Source organism: Lytechinus pictus, chromosome 19, assembly GCF_037042905.1.
Source record: "Lytechinus pictus isolate F3 Inbred chromosome 19, Lp3.0, whole genome shotgun sequence".
Lineage (NCBI taxonomy): Eukaryota > Metazoa > Echinodermata > Echinoidea > Temnopleuroida > Toxopneustidae > Lytechinus > Lytechinus pictus.
Genome location: NC_087263.1, coordinates 14,612,617 through 14,636,133, shown reverse-complemented (window position 1 = coordinate 14,636,133; position 23,517 = coordinate 14,612,617). Strand labels below are relative to the sequence as shown.

Below are 23,517 nucleotides of genomic sequence, written 5' to 3'. Positions count from 1 at the left end.
TGTGTTTGTGAAGATATCTCTTAAGGCATCTTGTTGTTCCTTGAATCGTTTCCTATAAAGCAGTAAGTTTTCAACAGGTACACTGTAACATTAAATTTGCTCCTATGACAAAAATCCCGCTAATTTCTCTGCAGATATAAGTTGAGGGTTTGAGTTGTGATAAGGTTTTTAGTTAAGAATTATGTAGGGATTAATTAGGATAAAAGGTGAGGTACATGTTAGATAAGATAAGATAAGAAGCTCTGGTTTATGTTTGACGTAATGTGTGCAGTTCCAATCAGAGCATTTGCTGCCGATGCAAATTTCACGGAGCCTTTCAATAATTGTCCTTCTATACCTGTTGGTAAACTCACCATGTTAGTTGGTGTTTCCAACGTTTATAGCAATCTTAAAGATGATTACCAGTTGTGGTAACGATCTCAAAATGAGTTTGAACAAAATTAATCCAAAAAAATACAACCCAAGTGTTTGTATTTATAAGTAAAAAATGTGTGCCAATTGACTCCAGAAGATAATGTGTTATTGCTGAGAAATGAGCAAAATACATGTACGCACGGTATTCTATCAAATGTCAGGTATTATTCCAAGCAATATTAATACACTGTCCCACATATGCTGTTCTGTGTTAGTGATCATCAGAATTATCGTTTTTGAGCCAAGATTTCATGATTTCACAAAGAGAAGTATACTTTAATGTACCAGATACAGATCTATGTTAATTTGGTGACAACGAGCCTTGATTTAAAAGACTTTTTCCATGAAATAATTGTTTGCTGCAACTATTTTCTTTTACCTTTAAATCTAACCATAGAAACAATCTTCTCTGTGCTTCTTTACAGCGATGGAGCTCCTTGTGTTCAGCCCAGTAGATTCATCTGGACTTGATGTGTCATGGCCTAATGCACCAAACTCTCCTAACTACGACCTTGAATATGTACCGTCTGATGGTTTGCGACGATCACCAATATCTACTCCAGAGGACACTGTCCTCCTCAGTGAGCTAACGCCAGGTCAGATCTACAACTTTGCACTCTACTCCGGAAGCCCTGGGTCTGATATACAAAGACTAGTCAGAGCAACGTATGTTTTGGGTAAGATAACATGAAGGTAAGCGTATGTAGCGCTTCCTTTTCAATTCTTTGATTGTCCTGATATATTTGTCTCAACTGTATAGTAGAGCGAGACTTCATTTATAGGTACTGCTTTTCAGACGGCAGGTACAGCGTCGTCAACATTTTCATCATAATGACTTAAAAAGTATCTGGACCTATTTCTTGAAACTTAGACGTAATAAGGGTGTTCAAATATCACTGAGCATATTGCATTACATGTAGTTTCAGGTCATATAACCAAGGTCAAAGGTCATTTTGACCATGTTGGGGGAATCATTATGGAAATATTAACCAAGGTGAAGTTTTGAAATGTCATCATAAATTCAAAAGTACTTAGATCTAGTTCATGAAACTTGGACGTAAGATTAACAAAGTATCACTGATTGGACATTGGGTAGTCAAGTATCGCTGATCGCCTTGCACGAATTTCTGATGCACGGTGTGTGTGACTATCTTTCTCAAATTCCACAATGAGTCACCGGGATGTTTGTAATGATCTAAACTATCTGCAATTGTTTGGACATAAAAAAATAAAACAAGTCATGCATTCTCATCTTTGACGGTGTCACTCAACCTCGATACACTGTCAGAATATGAAGTCATTTATTCTACCAAAGACTAGGTCAATAATTTTTATTTGACCATCGATTTCCAATCAATGGTAAATTGGAATTATTGATTCATAATTTGTCTTCATTCTGCCGTTAAAGATTGCAAATTTGTGAACTGCATCACCGTTTTCTCTCTCTCTGTTACAGCCCCGCTCACACCAACCGTCAAGATTTCCATCGTCTCTCCAACAACCATCCTAATACGGATCACCCCTGCCACTGCTGGCGTGTTGGACTACTACCGGGTCGACGTGGCAGCCAGGCAATCTGCCCTTGGGGTCGGCCCTGACGGCATGGCAAGCTTTGAAATCCCAAGGGAGGCCTGCCCAGAGGTGTTTGTCACTGACTTGGTCCCCGGTGGAACGTACGATGTCGAGGTCGCCGCGGTTGCCGGGGAAACCGAGAGCGATGTTGTAACCCAGGATTTCTCTTTAGGTAAATTTGATGAAACACTCAAGCGAATTCATATATCTGTCTATTGCCCTTCCAGTGGTGTCAGGTTTGATGTTGATGCTGTTGTTGATATTCGGGATACAGTTCTTGGAATCGTTAATCGTACATGTAGTTGGTGATTTTCACCAACAACTGTTATAAGCTACTGAAATCTTTACATCTGATTGGCTGAGAACTAATAATTGGTGAAAAAGTCTCTAAGCCAATTGGGAGTTCATCAGAGTTTGGCACAGCATGCAATATTGATGTTTGTAATGTACTGCTATTAATCCTACCTTACCTGGGCTATTATGCAAATAAATTCCTAGCAAAAGACCCACCCCCCCCCCTCCCCCCGTCCAAGATCTCTGCCATGGATCGCACAACCGTGACGATAGTTTGCAGGAAAGTAGAGAATGGCGTAATGTATGCGATTACATGTACACTAAATTCATATAATCTATTTTATATGAATCAATTTTGCTAATTTATTCATGAAATTATATTTTTTTGCTGTAATTCCCTAAATAAAGGTCGTAGACGGCTAATCTTTGGTGAAAAGAAAATTCTGGTACCAAAATTGAATTTGTTATTTATAATCATTTTTTAATTTCTTACATATTTTTTTTTTTTTGTTCAAATTGTTTTTTCAAAAAAATTTGTCTTTGACAATATTTCAACCATAGATAGCATCAAATTAAATGACTGCTGTCAGTGAGAGTAAAAATAATCACTTAGCTGAAAGCACATGTTGTATTGACTTTGTAAATGAAATCATGTTTTTGAGCATGTTTTCAGTCTGACATGTTGCACAATTTCTAAACTTCTTACCTGAGCGTCATGAATTTGGTCTTATAAATTGTGCAAGACTTGAAAGTAAAAATTCAGGGGACGGCTGCAGGTATGTTGTGAATACTGTCAAGGGGGGGGGGGGCTTAAAAGGTGAGGGTGAAGGTCCATGTACATGTAGATTATAATTCAGAGATGCTAGTCTTCCGTTATTTGCCTGATTTTCAGGTCCCGACAGCATCCCATTTCAGACCTTTCAGACTTTGTATTGTCTTGTACAGTACATATGGGGCTTTATATTGTACTGGCTACTTTTCAGGCCCAGTGAGTAAAACTGGGCCCTGTTGCATAAAAGTTACTATTAATATGGTGACTTTGCCATCCAATGGGAACTTCCCTGAAGTGCTTGATTCTGATTGGCTAATTAGTTTTGTTAATATGGAAGCTACCATTGGATGACAAAGCTACTATAATCATTATAGTAACTTTTATGCAACGGGGTCATGGGCCCAGTGACACAAGGTTAGCGATTGATCGCTAATTTGAAGAAACAATGTTGAATGGTTCCTGGTCAGTCCATTGAGCAAAATGCGCATGCAACGATGATTTTGATTGGTCATTTCATTTAGCGATTAATAGCTAACCTTTGTGTTGTGGGGCCCTGATTGAGTTCTCAGGTGATAACTTGCAATAGCCTTTGGTAATTGCTGTTTTATACTTGATAAATTTCAGAGCCAATGATGCCTGGCCAGTTATATGTGAACGACCGAAGCCCCACCTCCTTGGAAGTAGTCTGGGGTGCAGTCACCGATCAGACCTTCAACAACTATCTTCTCTTCCTGACCCTTGGGAGTGTCCAGGTCAGAACCGAGGAATATCCCAGCAATGCAGAACGTAGAGTGTCCTTCGATGGCCTCATCGCTGGCACATCATACAATGTAGAACTTTTCGCCGAAGGAGAAGAAGTGACATCCCTCAGCTCTCTAGACACGTCTACAGGTTTGTTGTTGATTGATGGTGCTCTCTTTCAAAGAAGAACTGGGGCCCGTCTTACAAAGAATTGCGATTGATCCGATCAATCTAATGTATATGGAAATCCATCAATGTCATAATTTTTTCTACCGGAAATTTGCAAAATGTCCTTTGTAAATAAACAAGAACACACCAAATTGTCAAGAAATCAATGAATTTATGGATATACATTCATATCTGGAATTTTTTTGAGCAAACGTGCATTTTATATGTTGACTTTGCTGACTTTCCATAGTTGCGATTGATTGGATCAATCGTAACTCTTTGTAAGACGGGGCCCTGGGCTCCGTCTGATAAAGAGTTACGATTAATCTGATCAATCTCATGTATATGGAAAGCCATTAATGTCATAATTATTTTTTCTTTTGGACATTTGCTCAATGTCCTTTGAAAACAAAGAGAAGCATACTGAATTGTCAAGAAAACGGTGAATGTACATGTATGAATATACGTCATTTCTAGAAAATATTTTAAACAAACATGTATTTTGGATGTTGACGTTACTGGCTTTCCATAGTTGCGATTGATCGAATCAAGTGCAACTCTTTGTAAGACGGGGCCCAGATCTGCCATTGAAACATAATTATTTGTTCCATCGTTGCATTATTTTTTTTTGTAGATGATACCTTATATACAAGTTCACAAGAGACATACTGTAAGGCCCTTAATTTGAATTATAGATAATTTCTCACACTTACATGTACAGCATTTCTGCAACAAATTTTCTCAGGAAATTATCATAAGCTGCTAGAAATTCCTGGGGCCCGTTGCAGAAAGAGTTGCAATCAATCGTAACTCTAAAAATCTTGCGTATCTTGATTCTCAACCAATCAACAGCACGCATTTGGGACTTGCGATTGATTTTTTTTACTTGCGTTTAAACGCAACTCTTTCTGCAACAGGCCCCAGATAGGCTGAGGAAACAATATGCTCATTGGTACCCATGAACGCTGACACAATATTGGGTGGCAGACACTTTGAATCCCATGAGCTGCATTTTAATTTTCATCTTTAGAGAATGAACCTCGTCAGTGTTATTTAACAAGCATCTGAAGGCAGTGGCCTGTATTGTGACCATGGTCTAACTCTGTGCCAAATTTATGGGAAGCCGAAAATTTCAACATTATTCTTGCAATGTATATTTCTTTTGGTTACTGTGCCCTTTCCTAACTTTCGAACGATGAAGAAAGCTATCTCATTTATCCTTCCAAAACAGTTAAGAATGATTTGAGAGAAAAATTAGCTGATTCATTGAAATTCTACCGTTATAGATTTATGCCACTATGGGCTTTCCATACTTAAATCACAACTTTAAATCAGCTTTTAATTAAACCCAACTTAAGAATACAAGTCAATGTTTTTAATTCAGTACTTGATTTATAGGGTCACAGTGATTAACTCATACTGAAATTTACGCACAAACAATGGGATATCTAATTTAGCGTAAGAATCGGCCAGCAAACAGTCTTTCATAAAGTCAGGCATAACTTGTACAGACAGCTTTGTGAACAACAACCTACATGTCCACTTGGAAACAGTGACATTTTTACTGAATCAATTTAGAATGACCTGAGACTTTTATGTACATCTCTACAGCACCGTATGCCCCTGCCAGCTTGTCCTTCCTGTCTGTCGAAGGTCAAGAGGTTGTGGTAGGGTGGCCTCTGGCAGACTCTTATGTTGATTACTACGAACTCTGCTGGACCCCCTTCAACCAAACACGAATTCTGGAGCGAAGTGTGACCCAGACCGTTTTGACTCTCGACCAATCAGATGTGGAGTACACCATCTCCATGCATTCCGTAATCGAACGTGAAGGGACACACCCTCTCAGGAGTGAGGCCGTCTCTCGTTTCATCACTATCGGTAAGTGGAACGGAATGTAGAAAAGGTACGTCAAATGAAAATGCTTGGTTAAAATTTGAATCTTCAATAGATCGGGTCATGTGGTCCAGCGGTTAGAGCATTGAACTCACAATCGCAAGGTTGTGAGTTCGAATTCCAACTCTGCCATTGTCTCCACTTTGAAAAAAAAGGCCAGAGAGTGATATCTGTCATCTATTAGGTCAGCCGCTATGAATGATTAACCTAGACGTGACATTTTTCATAGGTAATTGGTTATGTACCAGCTTGGCGTTAACCAGCAAAAGCTGTCCTGCGGAGTTCCTACGGGAGGTACCACATTATAGATGGTGACAGGACATTTGCTCCTGTGACAAGTGCTTTGGGCTTAATTTCGTCTAAGATGTAGGGTTAGGGTTGCAATAGGGTTTTATGTTAGGTTTCGGGTAGGGTATAGTGTTAAATAATACATCTGTAAAGCGCTTAGACACGTCATTCCGATGTATTCAGCACTATATAAAAGCGAATTATTATTAAATCCAGTGTTGACTTTGTTCATTCGATTAGTGTGTGGAATTTAGAGCGGAGCAATTGTCGCCGGAGCAATTGTCATGGAACCATATAGATAGATCAATTGATTTAAATAAATATGTACATCCTGTCTAGAATTACAAACTGAAATGAACATGAATTAGAAATCAAAAGAATCACAAGACATTAAACCATAAAGATTATATAACATTGGGCATCAAGAGGTCATGCAGTTCCTAAGGTTCATACATGTATGCGACTGCCTTGTTAAAATTTGAATTTGTAATGTGCATGTATACCGTTCCTCATTTTCATTATGTAATGATATGTCAAATACAACTGCCTTGTTAAAATTTGAATTTAAACTATTATACATGTATACAGTTCCTAGGCTTCAATATATAACAATTTGTCAAATGTGACTGCCTCATTAAAAATCCACAAGTTGTCATATTTCTATTTTATATATGTATACACTTCCTATTGAAATGGCATGAGAGATGTGACTGCCCTTTCAAAAGCCCACAATTTATGTGCATTGTAATCCACATGCAGTTACAGTCAGTGGGAACATGCGATCCCTAAGCTTCAAAACGCAACATTTCGTATTTTGCTCACAATTTCATCGTTGGGTTGTAAAGACAAAAAGGAAAATACAAAAAGATGTATAATCACAGCACATTAAATTCTAAGAAACACAATACCATATGAAAATGACATTCACTTGCCACCTTCAAGATAGTCCTAATGTCCTCAGTTACATGATATATATATCATCGTGTCGGTGCAGGAAAGCCCTTAGCACCACACTTTCGGGCATTGCATGCAAGCAGAAATGCACTTTGTAGGGTGCATAAGGGCATTGCGTACGGGCGTTTCTGCACCGGTGATGTACGCTTTAGTGTGGTGCTAAAGGCGTTCCTGCGCCGACACGATGATATATAATGTACTTTGATGTATTACATATGGAACTGTTTGTATGTATTACATATAGACCTTGTGTTTTTAATTCTTACTATTGATCTCAATGTTGTGAATCATGTGTTTTGGTTAATTATCATCCTTATCGAATAGACGAGGGTTTGGAAGGCGAACTGAATGTGACTGATTACGATTTGTCTTCGATCTCCGTCGAGTGGAGCGAAGTAGTGAGCATCGTGTTTGAAAGCTATGGTCTCCGAGCTGTTACACAGGGCTTAGGGGTAGTGGTAGAAAGCGAGGTACCCATCGAGGATCCGAGGACATACACCTTCATGGGCCTAATACCTGGTGTGAGATACACCCTCAGTAATATCTTACGTGGCTCTGACCCCACTGTGACGAGGATGGTGCATCAGAGAACTAGTAAGTTACTGTACATGGCGCCCTCTCAGGTGAAGAATGGCACAAATTAGACTGATGATGTGCGAAAGATGTTGCGTGACATACATGTAGTGGGGCCCACTGCAGAAAGAGTTGCAATCAATCGCAACTCTAAAAATCATGTGCAACTTGATTTTCAACCAATCAACAGCGCGCATTTGGGACTTGCGATTGATTTTTTGGCTTGCGTTTGAATGCAACTCTTTCTGCAACAGGCCCCTTGTGCCGTCTTGGGTGAAGAGTGGCACAAATTAGACTGATGATGTGCAAAAGATGTTGTGTGACATTGTGGGCTTTGAACTCCGCCATATAATTTAATCATCTTTTGTTCTTTGTGATTCTGGCTAAAATTGCAGAACACAGTTCTGGGGGTGTTTCACAAAGATTTAAGTATAACTTATAGTCGCACTCAATAATTTTGAGATTTTTATAACCAATTCTGATATATTTTCTCTTTTAAATATCACAAAGTTCAATTTAATTCAATTAGGTAAGTATGCCGCTTTTTCATTTACGTATAATTACCTGAACATGTGACTCCTGCATCATTGACTTTTATCATGTTAATACATTTTAACCATTGCAATCCAGTCTCTGGACTGCAAGAATGGAAATATTTAGTAAAATTCTTCAATCAGTCAACCCAAGTCAACATTCTACGTGAACAGAATAGTAGTGCTTATGGTGCACCATTTGAGAAGAAAAATTTGTAAAGAGCATGAAAACATTGCAAGGATCTGGGGCCTGTTTAATAAAGAGTTGCAACTGTTGTAACTTTGCCATTATGGCAATTAGCATGGCAACAAGGCTCAGCAGCCGATCAAAATCAAAGTTAGCATGGTACTTGCCATAATGGCAAAGTTACAACAGTTGCAAATCCTTTATGAAACGGGCGCCAGATCTTTTAGGTTTGTTCAAGATTAAGACACTATTTCTGAAGATTATTATTTATTTCTCCGCCCTTCCCAGGACCAAGCCCTGTTACTGGCCTCGTTGTGACTGCAGTGACGTCCCAATCCATTACCGTCACCTGGCAGGAAGTCACTCAAGGTGTTTTCAATGACTACGTCGTCACCTACGCTCCCTCCGACAACCCTACTATGGTCAGGTTTGCCAATCGCATTCCTAACAGTGGTGACACAGTTTCTGTCATCGACGGGCTGCTCCCCGATACATCGTACCAGGTGACAGTCTACACCAGTAGTGGTATAGGTCAGGACCAGACGACCAGTACAGAAGCATCCGTTAGCCCTACAACCAGTAAGAGTAGTCCCACCTTCTTTAACAAACACCAGGGGCCCGTAACACAAAGCCAAGCAATCATCGAATATTTTTGGCGATTGATTGCATTGATTACAATGTAAAATCGATCATGAAAATTAAGCGTAAAATTAACCTTTGGGTTCTTTGGCTCTGGAATGGGTTTCAAAAAGACTAACGATTAATCATGGAGCTGATTTGTACAATTGATCGTGTACAATCATCAATACAATCAATCGTAGTAATCAGCCCTACGATCAAACTAAGCTTTGTGCTACAGGTCCCTGGAGTTGTTTTGCAAAGATTCAAGTCTAACTTAGAGTCGCACTTAAATTTCATTTGTCCGCACTATAACGCATCACTGCATTTGTCAAATCATGCACACGGGACGCGCACTAGCATGTATCCATCAATGAGGTCACGATTTGAATAACATGTGCATGTTTAATAGCCCTACTACAAACTACTGGGGTCATAGTGATACAGCACTCAGAAAAAACTTAATGAAGCACAATATAAATGTTGCATACTATTAGAAGTAGTATTGGTTACTTTCTAAAACAAAATAATTGAAAAAATAAATGTGTGTTTTCTTTTTTCAGCCGCCCTCCCTGAATGCTCAATTCAAGTAATAGGAACCATGTTTACTGAGATCACCGTTCAGTGGGGTTCGTGTCCCGAGGTCTTTGGTAGCTACCAATTGACCTTTGACCCTAACCCCAACGGCCTGCAGCCAGGGAACGTTCCAATAAATGGAGAATTCGAATATACCTTTTCCAACCTGGTCCCGGGACAGAGATACATTGTTGGAATCAGAGACGCCGGCACGAGTGAACCGTACGCGACGGATGCTGTCTATACAGGTATGTGTGCTGTGCTCTTTGCTTGGACACACATTCTGTAGAAAGATAATGTAAATTAAAGCAAGTTTTATATTACAAGAGCTATCTGTCCGCAGTTGAATGGAAAGACTCTTTACATCTTTTCACCAACCCTTTGAAAGTGAACAAATGAATCATTGGGTACTTGAAATGATACATGCATACATCGGAAAGAGAAAGAGAGGGACAAACGAAAAAGGTGGAAATCAGATTGGAGTGATCAGAATTTTGAAGTGCAGACCAGCCGCAGGTTCAATCATATAATTTGGATGATTATAAAAGCTTACGCTTTTTTTTTATATATAAGAATGTCTTAATCCCAATCTCTTATGCAATTCGATCTAGCGGCCATACTGTAGGTTAAACTCTTGATTTCTGAATCCTGTAATTCCCATATGCTTTCTTCAAGGACCACCCAATCCTTGTATGTAATGGGTTAATGGTTGATTACTGAATGTTGTGATTCATATTGGCTTTGTACAGAGACCGCCCAGTTCCAGTAGGCAATAGATTGTTCTGTTGACAACTGAAACCTGTAATTCCCATGGGATTTATTTAAGGATCACCCAGTTTCAGTAGGCAGTGTGTTAACTTGCTGACCACTGAATCCTGTAATTTTCATATGCTTTGTTCAGGAACTACCCGGTCTATTATATCATAGGTACACCTGTTGACTACTTAATTCCCATATGTTTGTTCAAGGATCACCTAGTTTCAGTAGGCAATGGGTTAAGTTTTAGTATGGTTTTCTGCAGATCCAAATGCACCCACCGTTCTGGTGGCAGCAGAGGTAACGACTTCCAGCCTCACGGTCGAGTGGTCTCCTCCCGTGGGTGAATACGAATCGTTCAGTCTGGAACTAAACGGCATGAACGGGGTGCAGCAAGCCACTTTGGGAAGGGACCAGATTGAAGAAGGCAGCCAGCCTTCTTTCATGTTTGATTCTCTGAGGCCAGACACACCTTACACGGTCAGCATCTGGACTGTCGTTGGAAGCGACAGCCTCCAGAAGAGCAGCGCTCCGTTGGAAGAAGAATTCACAACAGGCAAGTTAAAGTCACTGGCCCTTTTCTGAAGTGCTGTTTAACCTTCTTTAACTGAACTATTTCAGGCCAGGTTTTTCCAGGGGAGGGGGGGGGGGTGGGCTTTCAGACCTCATACTACGATAATGTAATCGCAGTGAAAAAATTTTGTGTGCAAAGAGCCAGTAGCCAACTAATAGGATTTGTAATAAAAGTATATTTATATATATATATATTATTATTTATATTTGTTAGTACAATTCTTAAAATAAGTGTAGGAATTTCTAGTTTTGCCTATAACTCACTTACATGTACAGTAGATAGTAGAATGGTTATTTTGAGTGAAATTATTAATTTCTAACATTTTATAATTTGGAAAATTATATGTATGAATATAGTCATTAAAACGTACAGGCCCATACTCACTCATCAAGTGGTCTCCAGACCTTTTTTGTAATGGCATTGGGCCAATTACATGTACCAAGTCACTGTGCCAAACTTGAAACGAAACTGGTCCAAGGACACATCAACAAGGTGTTGACTAATTAGTAATGGGATTTAGATCATTTGTATTCGTTGTTGGAGCCAGGGAAGGTCAACACAAAACTTGAAATCATCCAATCTGAATCATGCTTTGACACCAGCATCAACACCAAACTTGAAATCTTTATCATGTTTTGACACCACCATCAACGCCAAAGTTGAAATCATCCAATCTGAAGAATGCTTTGACACTAGCACCAACACCAAACTTCAAATCATCCAATTTTCATCATGGTTTGACACCAGCACCAACAGCAAACTTGAATCATCCAATCTTAATCATGCTTTGACACCAGCCCCAACACCAAACTTAAATCATCTTTATCATACTTTGACACCAGTATCAACATCAATCTTGAAATCATCCAATCTTAATCATGCTTTGACACCAGCACCAACTCCAAAAATTAAATCATCCATTCTTAATCATGCTTTTACACTAGCATCAACACCAAACTTTAAATCATCAAATCTTAATCATGCTTTGACACCAGCCCCAACACCAAACTTAAATCATCTTTATCATACTTTGACACCAATCTTGAAATCATCCAATCTTAATCATGCTTTGACACCAGCAACAACACCAAACATTAAATCATCCATTCTTAATCCTGCTTTTACACCAGCATCAACACCAAACTTTAAATCATCCAATCTTACTCATGCTTTGACACCAGCTCCAACACCAAATTCAAATCATCTTTATCATACTTTGACACCATTATCAACACCAATCTTGAAATCATCCAATCGTAATCATGCTTTGACACCAGCACCAACACCAAACATTAAATCATCCATTCTTAATCATGCTTTTACACCAGCATCAACACCAAACTTTAAATCATCCAATCTAAATCATGCTTTGATACCAGTATCAACACCAATCTTGAAATCATCCAATTGTAATCATGCTTTGACACCAGTATCAACACCAATCTTGAAATCATCCAATCTTAATCATGCTTTGACACCAGCACCAACACCAAACATGAAATCATCCATTCTTAATCATGCTTTTACACCAGCATCAACACCAAACTTGAAATCATCCAATCTTAATCATGCTTTGACACCAGCACCAACACCAAACTTTAAATCATCCAATCTTAATCATGCTTTGACACCAGCACCAACAACAAACTTGAAATCCTTCAATCTTAATCATGCTTTGACACCAGTACCAACAGGAAACTTGACATCATCCAATCATGCTTTAACACCAGCACCAACACCAAACTTGACATAATCCAATCATGCTTTGACACCAGTACCAACACGAAACTTGACATCATCCAATCATGCTTTGACACTAGCACCAACACTAATCTTGAAATCATTCAATCTTAATCATGCTTTGTCACCAGCACCAACACCAAACTTGAAATAATCCAACTTAATCATGCTTTGACACCAGCACCAACACCAAACTTTAAATCATTCAATCTTAATCATGCTTTGACACCAGTACCAACACGAAACTTGACATCATCCAATCTTAATCATGATTTGACACCAGCACCAACACCAAACTTGAAATCATCTTAATCATGCTTTGACACCAGCACCAACACCAAACTTTAAATCATCCAATCTTAATCATGCTTTGACACCAGCACCAACACCAAACTTGAAATCATTCAATCTTAATCATGCTTTGACACCAGTACCAACACGAAACTTGACATCATCCAATCATGCTTTGACACCAGCACCAACACCAAACTTGAAATCATCCAATCATGCTTTGACACCAGCACTAACACCAAACTTGAAATCATCTCAATCATGCTTTGACACCAGCACCAACACCAAACTTGAAATCATCTCAATCATGCTTTGACACCAGCACCAACACCAAACTTGAAATCATCTCAATCATACTTTGACACCAGCACCAACACCAAACTTGAAATCATCTCAATCATGCTTTGACACCAGCACCAACACCAAACTTGAAATCATCCAATCTTAATCATGATTTGACACCACCACCAACACTTAACTTGAAATCATCCAATCTTAATCCTGATTTGACACCACCACCAACGCTTAACTTGAAATCATCCAATCTTAAGCATGCTTCCAAACCATCACCAACATCAAACCTTCGAGTCACCCTTTGTGTGATTGAGTCCCCTGGTGTTTAGTTCCCCTTTGAATCAAGTTCTATTTACAATTCGACTCTAGATGCCTTGGAACCTCGGCAGCTCTCGGTCATCGCCTTTGGCTCGCTTTCCATCACCGTGGTTTGGGGAGAAGTGACGGACATCGACTTCGCTGAGTACGTCATCCGGTTCCAACCATCCACCGGTAGTGCAATTTACGCGAGAGTCCCAAGGCATCAGGCAAGAGAAGTTACTTCGTCTATCCTACTGCCTGGCCAGCTCTACGCCATCTCACTGCTGGCCATCCAGGAGGATGGTTCGCTGGATGTTCCGTCTTTGAGTGATATCGATCAGCGCACTGGTAAGAATTTGCTTAGTTTCTTCATCATTTTATACAGTCTCACCTGGGTCTCGTTGCATAAAAGTTACTATTACGGTTACTTTGCCATCCAGTGGTAACTACCATGGTAACGCTGATCAACAGCCATTCAAAATCAAGGATTCCATGCAAGTTACCTTTGCATGGCAAAGTTACCATAATGGTGACTTTATGCAACGGGGCCCTTGGCCCTGTCTTGCAAAGAGTTATGATTGATCCGATCAACCTCAACTCTATGGAAATCCATCAATGTCATAACTTTTTCTTCAGGAAATTTACACAATGTCCTTTGTAAGCTAAGAAAAGCACACTGAATTTTCAAGAAAACAATGAATATACATGTATGAATATACAGCATATCAAGGAAATATTTGAACAAGCATGCATTTTAGATATTGGCGTTGCTGGCTTTCCATAGTTGTAGTTGATCTCTTTGTAAGGCGGGGCCCAGGAGTGTGATTCGTAAAGCTGTTTGTGAAGTCACGCAAGATTTTATATACTGTACTGCTGGAATATATCTTAGGTACTACATGTATATACTTTTTATCTTGTAGCATGAGAAAGGGTCCCTTTTTTTTTTTAGATAGTTCTTTGGGCCTGATGTTGCCATCATACAATGAAGAATGGCCCATAACTGCCACATACATGTAATAAACCATAATTAAATGATGTGACAAATAGTAATTAGATGGAATGGGCCGTCAACCCAAGCCAAATATAACCAGGGGCTGAAGCCACTTGCTTCTTGGACTGAAACAGAGTTTCCCCCTTCACAGCCCATATGGAAGCAAGCTAGGGTTGCCATCCTCAAGGGAGCCTGGTCAGCTAGGAGCCAAGCTAGGCAAGCTAGTAACCTTGACTTCTAACCTCCCCTATTTTTCTGTGTAAGGTCAGTCCTTACTTTGAAAGCAATACCAGCCTACTTGCAATATCAAGTTTTTTTCATGAATGAGGGAATCAACTCTTTTATTTAATATCCATATATCTTTATTGATCTTTTACAGCTTATTTTGTTTTTATTATTCTTAATTTACCTTTTCCTCATTATTTTATGTACATGTATATAAATTTTCATTGCCTAAGTATTCTTGCCTATACACATATTTCTCATGTCAGTTTTTACAAAGGTTACTGCTTTTTAATGTTTGAAATATAGAGTCTTTTAATTGTTTTTACTTTGTATACATGACCAATTCAGCCATTTGTCTGCGACTCATGTTTTTTATAAACCTTGAAGTGAATTGAATTGAATTACAAACAGCTTTATGAAACACCCACCTGGTCTAGCGAAAACCCGTATAGATGGACGACCTGTCTATAGGGACGTTTGGTTTCTGTTGAATAGGAAGCATGTAATTGCACATTCCACCCTGCTCTAGCACTCCCTGTTTTTAGACTATGATTGTTTTCACTTTTTTTAAAGAATTTGTTCAGGTACCAGTGTGATCTTTACACACCTCTTTAAAGGTCAAGTCTACCCCAACAAAAGTTGATTTGAATGAAAATTTCATTAAAATTGGATGTGAAATAAGAAAGTTCTGACATTTTTAAGTTTCACCTAATTTCACAAAATACAGGTAGTTACATGTACAATATGCACATCCTGGTTGGTATGCAAATGAGGGAACTGATGACATGACTCACTCACTATTTCTTTTGTATTTATATGAAATATGAAAAATTATAATTTTCTCCTCGTCCTGTGAAACAAAGTTTTATTTCTACCTAAACATGTGGAATTACCATTGTTTAACATTTTATGGGTCAGTCAAGTTGGTCCTTATTTAAGTCAGACAATAAAAAACAAAAGAAAAAATGAGTGAGGGACATCATCGAGTCTCTCATTAGCATGTCCGATTTTGATAAAATGTTTAGCATTATGCTTGTCTGATTTTCTCTATTGATTGAAATCAACATTTTTCTGAGGTGAATTGACCTTCAAGGGAATATATACGATAAGCTAACATGGTATAGCAGTCTACAAAATTCAGATTTTGTGTAATGATGAAGGTCATTGGGTTAGATGCATAAAATTTGGCATTTGATTTATAGACAAGTTACTCAATGTTGCCATGTACATTGAGGAGTCATGATATACACATTTTTACTATACTTCATTCCACATCTTTCCAGCCCCCCTGCCTCCTTTCAACCTCGACACGCAAACTTTGCAGGAGGAATCTACATACTCCATCATTCTGTTGTGGAGCAGGCCCCTAAGTATCATTGACCAGTACGAGCTGACGTACAGTCCAGCCGATGGACAGAGCGATAGGGTAATTACCCTAGACCCCAGCGCCTCGGACTACACCTTCGGGGAACTGACGCCCTCCACGACGTACCGGTTCACTATCAAGAGTGTGGCCGGTGAAGATCCCACACAGACGGAGAGTATGGAGGTTTTGGCGAGCCAGCGGACATGTAAGTCGTCGATTACATTCCATTTCATCTCGATTTTACTTCCATGAGCAATGTGTGGAGCATTTTGGCCCAGTAGATTAGACTCCCGACTTTGAAAGTAAGGGTCGTGGAGTCAGAGTTTCCATTAGCAAGAAATTGATCCACATTGTTCTGTACTCTACCCAGGTGAGGTAAATGGGTACCTGGCAGGATTAATTTCTTGAAATGCATGTGCGCTATAAATAATTTTGGTCACCAAGCTTAAACCTGGGTAACAATATCCCAGTCCTGTGGAAGCACATAGAGACATTATAATCATAATGTGATATAGGCTGTACAAAAACAAAAACTATTTATTGTATAATTTTTTTTATTTGTATAGAGAAACTTCACTGCTTTTGCGAGGAAAAGTACTTATTTTGCTACTATAACTATTGCGATAAGAATATCTTGGACAGTGAATTAGAGTATGTGTTATCATTCAAGTGGGTCTATATTACAAGACTACACTGCTCAGGATGTTGCATTATGGGTAATGAATCTAGTCAGATAAAGGTAGTTGAGGACGTGAGATGGTGCCATTATCTCTTTGCCCGCTTTGTTCGACTAGAGTCACGTTCTATTTACCGTACAATACACGCAGAGTGCCTAAGTCTATTGTTCTTACACACATCACAATGGTGATGTGTGCATCGCATCGTACTGTGTACACACAAAACTTTTCTTTACAATAAACCAATCAAAAGCTATTGTGAGCTGGATTAGCATAGTCCACGCAAAACCCCTGTTAAAGTCTTACCTTGAAATTAATGTGGTGTGATTCTGTCCATAGCGAGCACAGAATTAAGATTCCTGGTTCGTAGTTCCTTTAAACAAATAATTTTTTATCTCTCGTTGATAGTGTCGTCCCCTCTTGGTGACCTCATCCTACGTCGTAAGACCACCGATTCCATCACTGTCACTTGGGGTATTGGAAACATTGCTGTCGGTGTTCCTGAGGGGAATTACGTTCTGAAGATCACGCCGGGCAACCGTGACGTGCTCGCGACCAACGAAGAGCGGAACGTTGAATTTGGCATGCTGGACGCGGCAACACTCTACACCATACAGCTTACAGAGGATGGCAATGTGCTCAGCAACCTCACAGTACTAACAAGTATGTTCTGTATCGATGAATGTAACGTTTTAAAACAAAATCTGTCCATCAAACTTGGGTACTGATAACAACTACGTTTTAATCAACAAGATTGTGTGTTACATTTAAACATGACTCTTAGTCATACTTAACTTTTTGTGAAAAAATTTCAGATTTTTAAAAATATTTTTTTTAATTTGTTTTTTTCAGATTTGTTGGGGTTTTTTTTTCATGAAATCCTTTGCCCAAGAACATTCTCATGCTCTTTTTTACTGCTTTCTTAAGCCAAACGATAAAAGTATTATGCAGACTCACCTTGAAAAATCACTTTCGATTTCTTTACTATTCAAGAGCTTGTAACCCTGACTGGGGCGTCTTGGACTTTGGCGGTGACTTAGCGACCCAGCTATTTTTCAGATTTTTTTCAGAGGGGGAAAATAATGCCTGTATGAGTTGAATTCATTATCAGCTTATTTTGCATGTCAATTATTTACAACTAGTGAAAATGAGTACTAAAATGGTGTACTTTTCCAGTAGGGCATGGGAAGCAAATTCACTAAACATAAGAAGACTGCAATTTAGATAAAGTCTTGACATTTTGCTTCTCATAATTTGAATGCTGACCTTCACCACGGTCTAATTTAAAACAGATTTCAGTATACGGGCCAAAGAATCTCTTGCATTCTCTTTACAACAGACCCTGTTTCACCGGCAATTTTGGGTATTCAGTCGGACGAGACGTCGGCTACAGTGTCTTGGAATCGATTTCTCGGCCACGACGTCGATAATTTTGAGGTGTATTACCGCAAAGCTTCCTCCGTGGGCGAGTATACCCTAGCAGGTGAGGTGGACGGAGAGACACAGTCGCAGAGCCTCACTGGTTTGGATCCGTCGACAGAGTATGATGTTCAGGTCTTCAGCGTCGTCACAGTTGGTGATCAGACAGCAAAAAGTGAACCAGCCGAGATGCCATTCACCACAGGTTAATCTTCCTTGCCTATTTCTAACAATCATTTTAGGATTTATTTGATAAATTTTAATTCCTCAAATTTGCAATATCTTAGGATTGATTCGATCAGTTTTTATCATGTAAAATTGCAGGCTTTACTTGATCAATTTTTAATCCTCAAACTGTTAGTATTCAAAGCTTTATGTCAGCTATTTTTTCTTCCTCAATTTGGCAATAGCTAAGGTTTGTTTAGCTCAGCTTTTATTTGTATCATTTAATGGACGTAATTGTTTACACTGTAGCTGTGTTTGTTTTTGCTTTCAGTGCAGTTATGCTCGATATGGTATATTATTGTCGTACTCTTTAATTTATCTATTCAACGTCACAGGCGCCTTCGATCAATTAGAGTTGAGTGTCACAGACGTCACGACCACCTCAATCTCTCTTATATGGGGCACCTGGGAGGATCGAGACAACTTGCCAGACTTCACAAATTATGAACTTAGTATCATTCCCCGTGATGTGGAAGAATTGGTGAGTTCTTAAAGACCGTCTTTTCGCGAAGACTGAAGCTTTCTCTTTTTGGAGGGGAGTGTTTTGTCCACATGTGTTACAACCGATTCATAAAGACTGAAATTTTCTCTTTTTAGGGGGCATTGTTTTGTCCACATGTGTGACAACTGAGAACCTGCCGGTATAACGTCACATTTCATTTGGTCATAGTTTGCCATGATGTTTGTTATAAAGTATAGGGAATGTGCTACTCTTTTGTCGTACACTACATGTATCAGAGAAAATAAGTGTACGTGTAGGTTTGCCTAATTTTATTGTTGGGCTTATAAGCTAGTTTGATATCTACGCACTCGTGTTTTAGAAATAATATAATATCCATTTTAATTTCCACTCTGAGATTGATTTTAAGCCTTAAACTTATAACTCTCTGTAAAGCATCCTTCTTATATGCATCTTTGGGGTGCGTTGTGGTCTAGTGCTTATGACTCTCACCTTTTGATCTGAAGACGTGGGTTGGATTCCTATCCATGTCATGTTTTTCTTCAGCAAGAAATTTACCCACATTGTGCTGCACTCAACCCAGATGATGTGATTGGGTAACCGGTGGGAAAAAATTCCTTGGATGCTTGAGCGCCTAGGATAATAATAATAGCAGGGACGCTGGGAGAACAATTTTGGGAACCGAAGTTGCTACCCTGGGCAAATATACCATTATTATTATTATCACATACATGTAGTCAGTTCTTGTATAGCGCATAACACATTATGAATAATGTCTCTATGTGCTTTCAAAGGACTTGGATATTATTACCCCGGCTGTAGCTCAAGCAGCTTTTACGCGCTCCGCATTTCAAGGAATAAATTCCTGCCAGGTACCCATTCACCTCACCTGGGTTTAATGCAGCACAATGTGGATTAATTTCTTGCTGAAGGAAACTACGCCATGGCTGGGATTCGAACCTATGACCCTCTGTTTCGAAGTCCGTATTATCATAATTATTACTATCTTTTGTGTTGTAGATCCCCGGCCTGGATGAATTCAGAGCTACGTTTGACAGGTTGATACCTGGACAGGAATACACAATTCAAATCAAACTGACCACTCTCGATGAACCTGTGACTCAAATCGTCCAGAGGACTAGTATGTATTCCACACTTTCAGAAGTGCTGATCCCAACCCCCCCCCCTCTCGCTAATTGCCCCTTCTCTCACAGAGAACAAGTACATGTTATGTACAGTTTTAGAAGAGGCAATTATACCCCTGTCTAGCTAACGCCCCTCCCTTGTCGAGACTGAGTGCATGTATGTGTTGAATGGTTTTATAGGAGACGATCTACCCCCCCTGCTAATGTCCCCTCCCTCACAGAGAGGAATTTCACATTTTCAGAAGTTGTGATCCCAACCCCCATCGCTAGTTGCTTCTTCTCTTACAGAGAACAGGTACATGCAATGTACACTTTTAGAAGCGGCAATTATACCCCTGTCTAGCTAACATCCCTCCCTCGTCGAGACTGAGTGCATGTATATGTTGAATGGTTTTGAAGGAGACAATCTACCCCCCCCCCCCGCTACTGTCCCCTCCCTCACAGAAAGGAATTGCACTTTTTCAGTAGTGATGATCCCAACTCCGCTCGCTAATTGCCCCATCCCTCACAGAGGACAAGAATGTTCTGTACAGGTTTTAGAAATGGCAATCATACCCCAGTCTAGATATTGCCCCTCCCTCTTCGAGACTAAGTACATGTATGTGTATGTGAGGAATAATTTGATATGTGCTTTACAAGATTACTACAAAATTTGACATTTTCTGCTTATATCACAGAGCTAGACCAGTATTAAACTGGAGCTCATAACATGGGGCATTGGGTTCAGTTGTACTTGAACTTGTGTATTTCTTTCTTTTTTGCAGAACCTGGCCAGCCCTTATCTCTTACATCACCAAGAAGTAATTTTACAGTTATTGATCTTGCCTTCGAGCCTCCAATCGCTGGGTTTATTGACTTCTTTAAACTCATGTACTCTCAGATAGATGGTAGTGAGCAGGTAAATGTATTTGGTTCTCTTCATTTAAAGGAAAATCCATCCCAAATAAAAAGTTGTCTTGAGAGGAACAAGAAAAAACAGACAAGTTGATAGGTGAAAGTTTGAAGAATATCGGACAAAGAATAAGGAAGTAGTGAATTTTTCAAAAGTTGTAAATATTGGTAATCACTATACCAGTGGAGACTTCAAACTGGCCGCATTTGTGATGTCATAGTGATGTAAGGGCAAGGAGTACTCATCTTTGTTATGTACTAAATAATCACCAATGAACATATATTGGTGAACATCATTTACCACAACAAAGGATCACCAGTCGCTCTTAACTTACGAACAGCTTTATAAAACACCCACCTGGTAACATAAGTGTGGTATGATTTATCATTCAAGTGGGCCTGTATTACTACACAGTTCAGAATGTTACATTTATAGGCTGGTCATATGTAGGTAGTTTAGGACTGGAGGTGGCGCTATCATGAATGCTGGCTCGTTTCTCTTTTAAAGGGTATACGAACCTGAAGCCTAAATAGCTCCACCTCAAATCCGTAACCGATACATGGCCAGGTTCACCTCATGCGAAATCTTGTACCATCGCACTCATGCCTAATCGCTATTCCTATACTGTATCCTCACAGACGCCTATCATGGAGGAATTGTTAGCTGCTGATGAGACGTCGTTCTCAGTCGAGGGGTTGCAGCCAAACACATCCTACTACTTCACTCTGACTGCTAACAGCGGAACCCCAACGGACTTCACTACAAGCCTCCCAAGAGAAGCCATTTTCACCACCAGTAAGACAATAGCCAGTTTCGCACCGCAATGCAGAATACATTAAAGAACATAGAAAATGTATTGTCACATGACAAAGGGCAACCAAGAAGTCTTTGTTGAAATTCAGTGAATTGAAACAGCAGTTTCGTTCTGGACTCTGGACGAACGACACAGTTGCAGTTTTTCGTCAGCTCTGAATTTTGATTGAAAAATGATAATGATACAGTTATTAATTTTGGGTGGAAACCCCCAAATTGCATTGGATTTGTAGGTGAACTTGTGTTTTTAAGAAATTTGAGTCTGACATGGACTTGCATGATTTTGTGTAATTTTGTAATTGCGTACCTGGGCATTGCAAAATTGATCTTAAAAGTTTCATGAGAGAAAAAAAATTACTGAAACAGATATTTTCACCAAAAAAAGTTGAGGGAGATTCTTTACTGCCCCCCTCCCATTGGACTATTAAGGTTAAAATCTTCATAATGGTACAAGGTCGATACACACACCTGAGGACTGTTTCAACAATATTTTTGTCTGACAAGTTGTCAGATTGGACAATTTTCCTTGATTTTGATTGGGCAAAAAGCGCTGCTATTACAGTAACTCTCAGATAAAATGGCCCTTTCCTTTCATGAAATGCTCCCCAGGTAATGTTACACCTATAGGCCCGTATTCTGAAGTCAGGTTTAACTTAGACCATGGTCTAACTCTGTGCTAAAATTATGGAAAGCCAAACGTTTCAAAATTGCTTCTCATGTTTACTGTGCTCTTTACTAATTCTTTAATGGTGAAGACAACTGTCATACTTATCCTTTACAAGCAGTTAATAATGTTTTGGGAGTCAAATGAGCTGATACATTGAACCTCCACTGTTAAAGATTTATGTAACAACTGGCTTTTCATAGTTGAACCACAACTTAAAACCAGAGTTTGAATTAAACCTGACTTAAGAATACGGGCCTTAACATTTTACCTTGTATTTTCATGTTTGATTAGGTGCTGTACCAGAGCAAACGGTTGTATCTGGCTCCATCACTTGCGACACCATCAAGATCTTCTGGTCGCCTGACCCTCAAGACGATGTCCTGTACCGAATAGCGATTTCACCGGGCCCGTCCACCGACGAGTTCAGTCGTATGCCGGAATACACCTTCATGGAACTCGACGCAGCCACCGAATACACCATTTCAGTGGCCGCTGTGGCGTTTATTGCGAATTATCGCTCTGACTATGATCCACTAACTGTGCAGACCCGTAAGTTCAGTTATACTATTTTGATAGATGTTGCAATTCAGGGATTTGTCTCACAAAGAGTTACGATTGATCCAATCAATCTCAACTGTATGGAAATCCATCCATACCATTTTTTTGTACAGGAAATTTGCACCATCTCCTTAGTAAACAAAGAAGATCACATTGAATCTTCAAGAGAATGATGACTGTACGTGAATATACATCATACATGTATGTAGAAAATATTTTGAACAAAAATGCATTTTAGATGTTGATGCTGCTGGCCGTCCATAGTAGTGGTTGATCGGATCAATTGCAACTCTTTTAATGATGGGGCCTAGCTCTAGTTCTATTGCAACCAGGGGCCTGTTACACAAAGTTTAGCAATGATCGTAGGACACTTTTCTAAGATTGATTCCATTGACTACAATGTATAATCAATCGTGAAAATCAAGCGTACAATTATTTGCTAACCTTCGTGTTACGGGACCCAGATCGCATATTTTGCAGGTTGGTTTATCTACATATAAAATGATTGAAAATTATACATTTCACATTTCAAAGATTG

The 23,517-nt window shown here is 39.3% G+C and overlaps 1 protein-coding gene across 1 annotated transcript in view; it reads left to right on the top strand.

The window, feature by feature from the left end:
- The window catches only part of LOC129283387 (uncharacterized), a 163,236-nt gene that overhangs the window by 60,352 nt on the left and 79,367 nt on the right, over positions 1 to 23,517 (top strand). Inside the window, exons 45-61 of the mRNA XM_064113673.1 lie at positions 840 to 1,091; positions 1,871 to 2,158; positions 3,677 to 3,943; positions 5,573 to 5,842; positions 7,424 to 7,693; positions 8,681 to 8,971; positions 9,574 to 9,834; positions 10,608 to 10,898; positions 13,611 to 13,889; positions 16,041 to 16,328; positions 17,209 to 17,463; positions 18,140 to 18,424; positions 18,780 to 18,925; positions 19,925 to 20,045; positions 20,814 to 20,947; positions 21,580 to 21,736; positions 22,713 to 22,970. Coding sequence (XP_063969743.1) covers positions 840 to 1,091; positions 1,871 to 2,158; positions 3,677 to 3,943; positions 5,573 to 5,842; positions 7,424 to 7,693; positions 8,681 to 8,971; positions 9,574 to 9,834; positions 10,608 to 10,898; positions 13,611 to 13,889; positions 16,041 to 16,328; positions 17,209 to 17,463; positions 18,140 to 18,424; positions 18,780 to 18,925; positions 19,925 to 20,045; positions 20,814 to 20,947; positions 21,580 to 21,736; positions 22,713 to 22,970 — 4,113 coding nt within the window. The remainder of the gene's footprint in view (positions 1 to 839; positions 1,092 to 1,870; positions 2,159 to 3,676; positions 3,944 to 5,572; positions 5,843 to 7,423; positions 7,694 to 8,680; positions 8,972 to 9,573; positions 9,835 to 10,607; positions 10,899 to 13,610; positions 13,890 to 16,040; positions 16,329 to 17,208; positions 17,464 to 18,139; positions 18,425 to 18,779; positions 18,926 to 19,924; positions 20,046 to 20,813; positions 20,948 to 21,579; positions 21,737 to 22,712; positions 22,971 to 23,517) is intronic.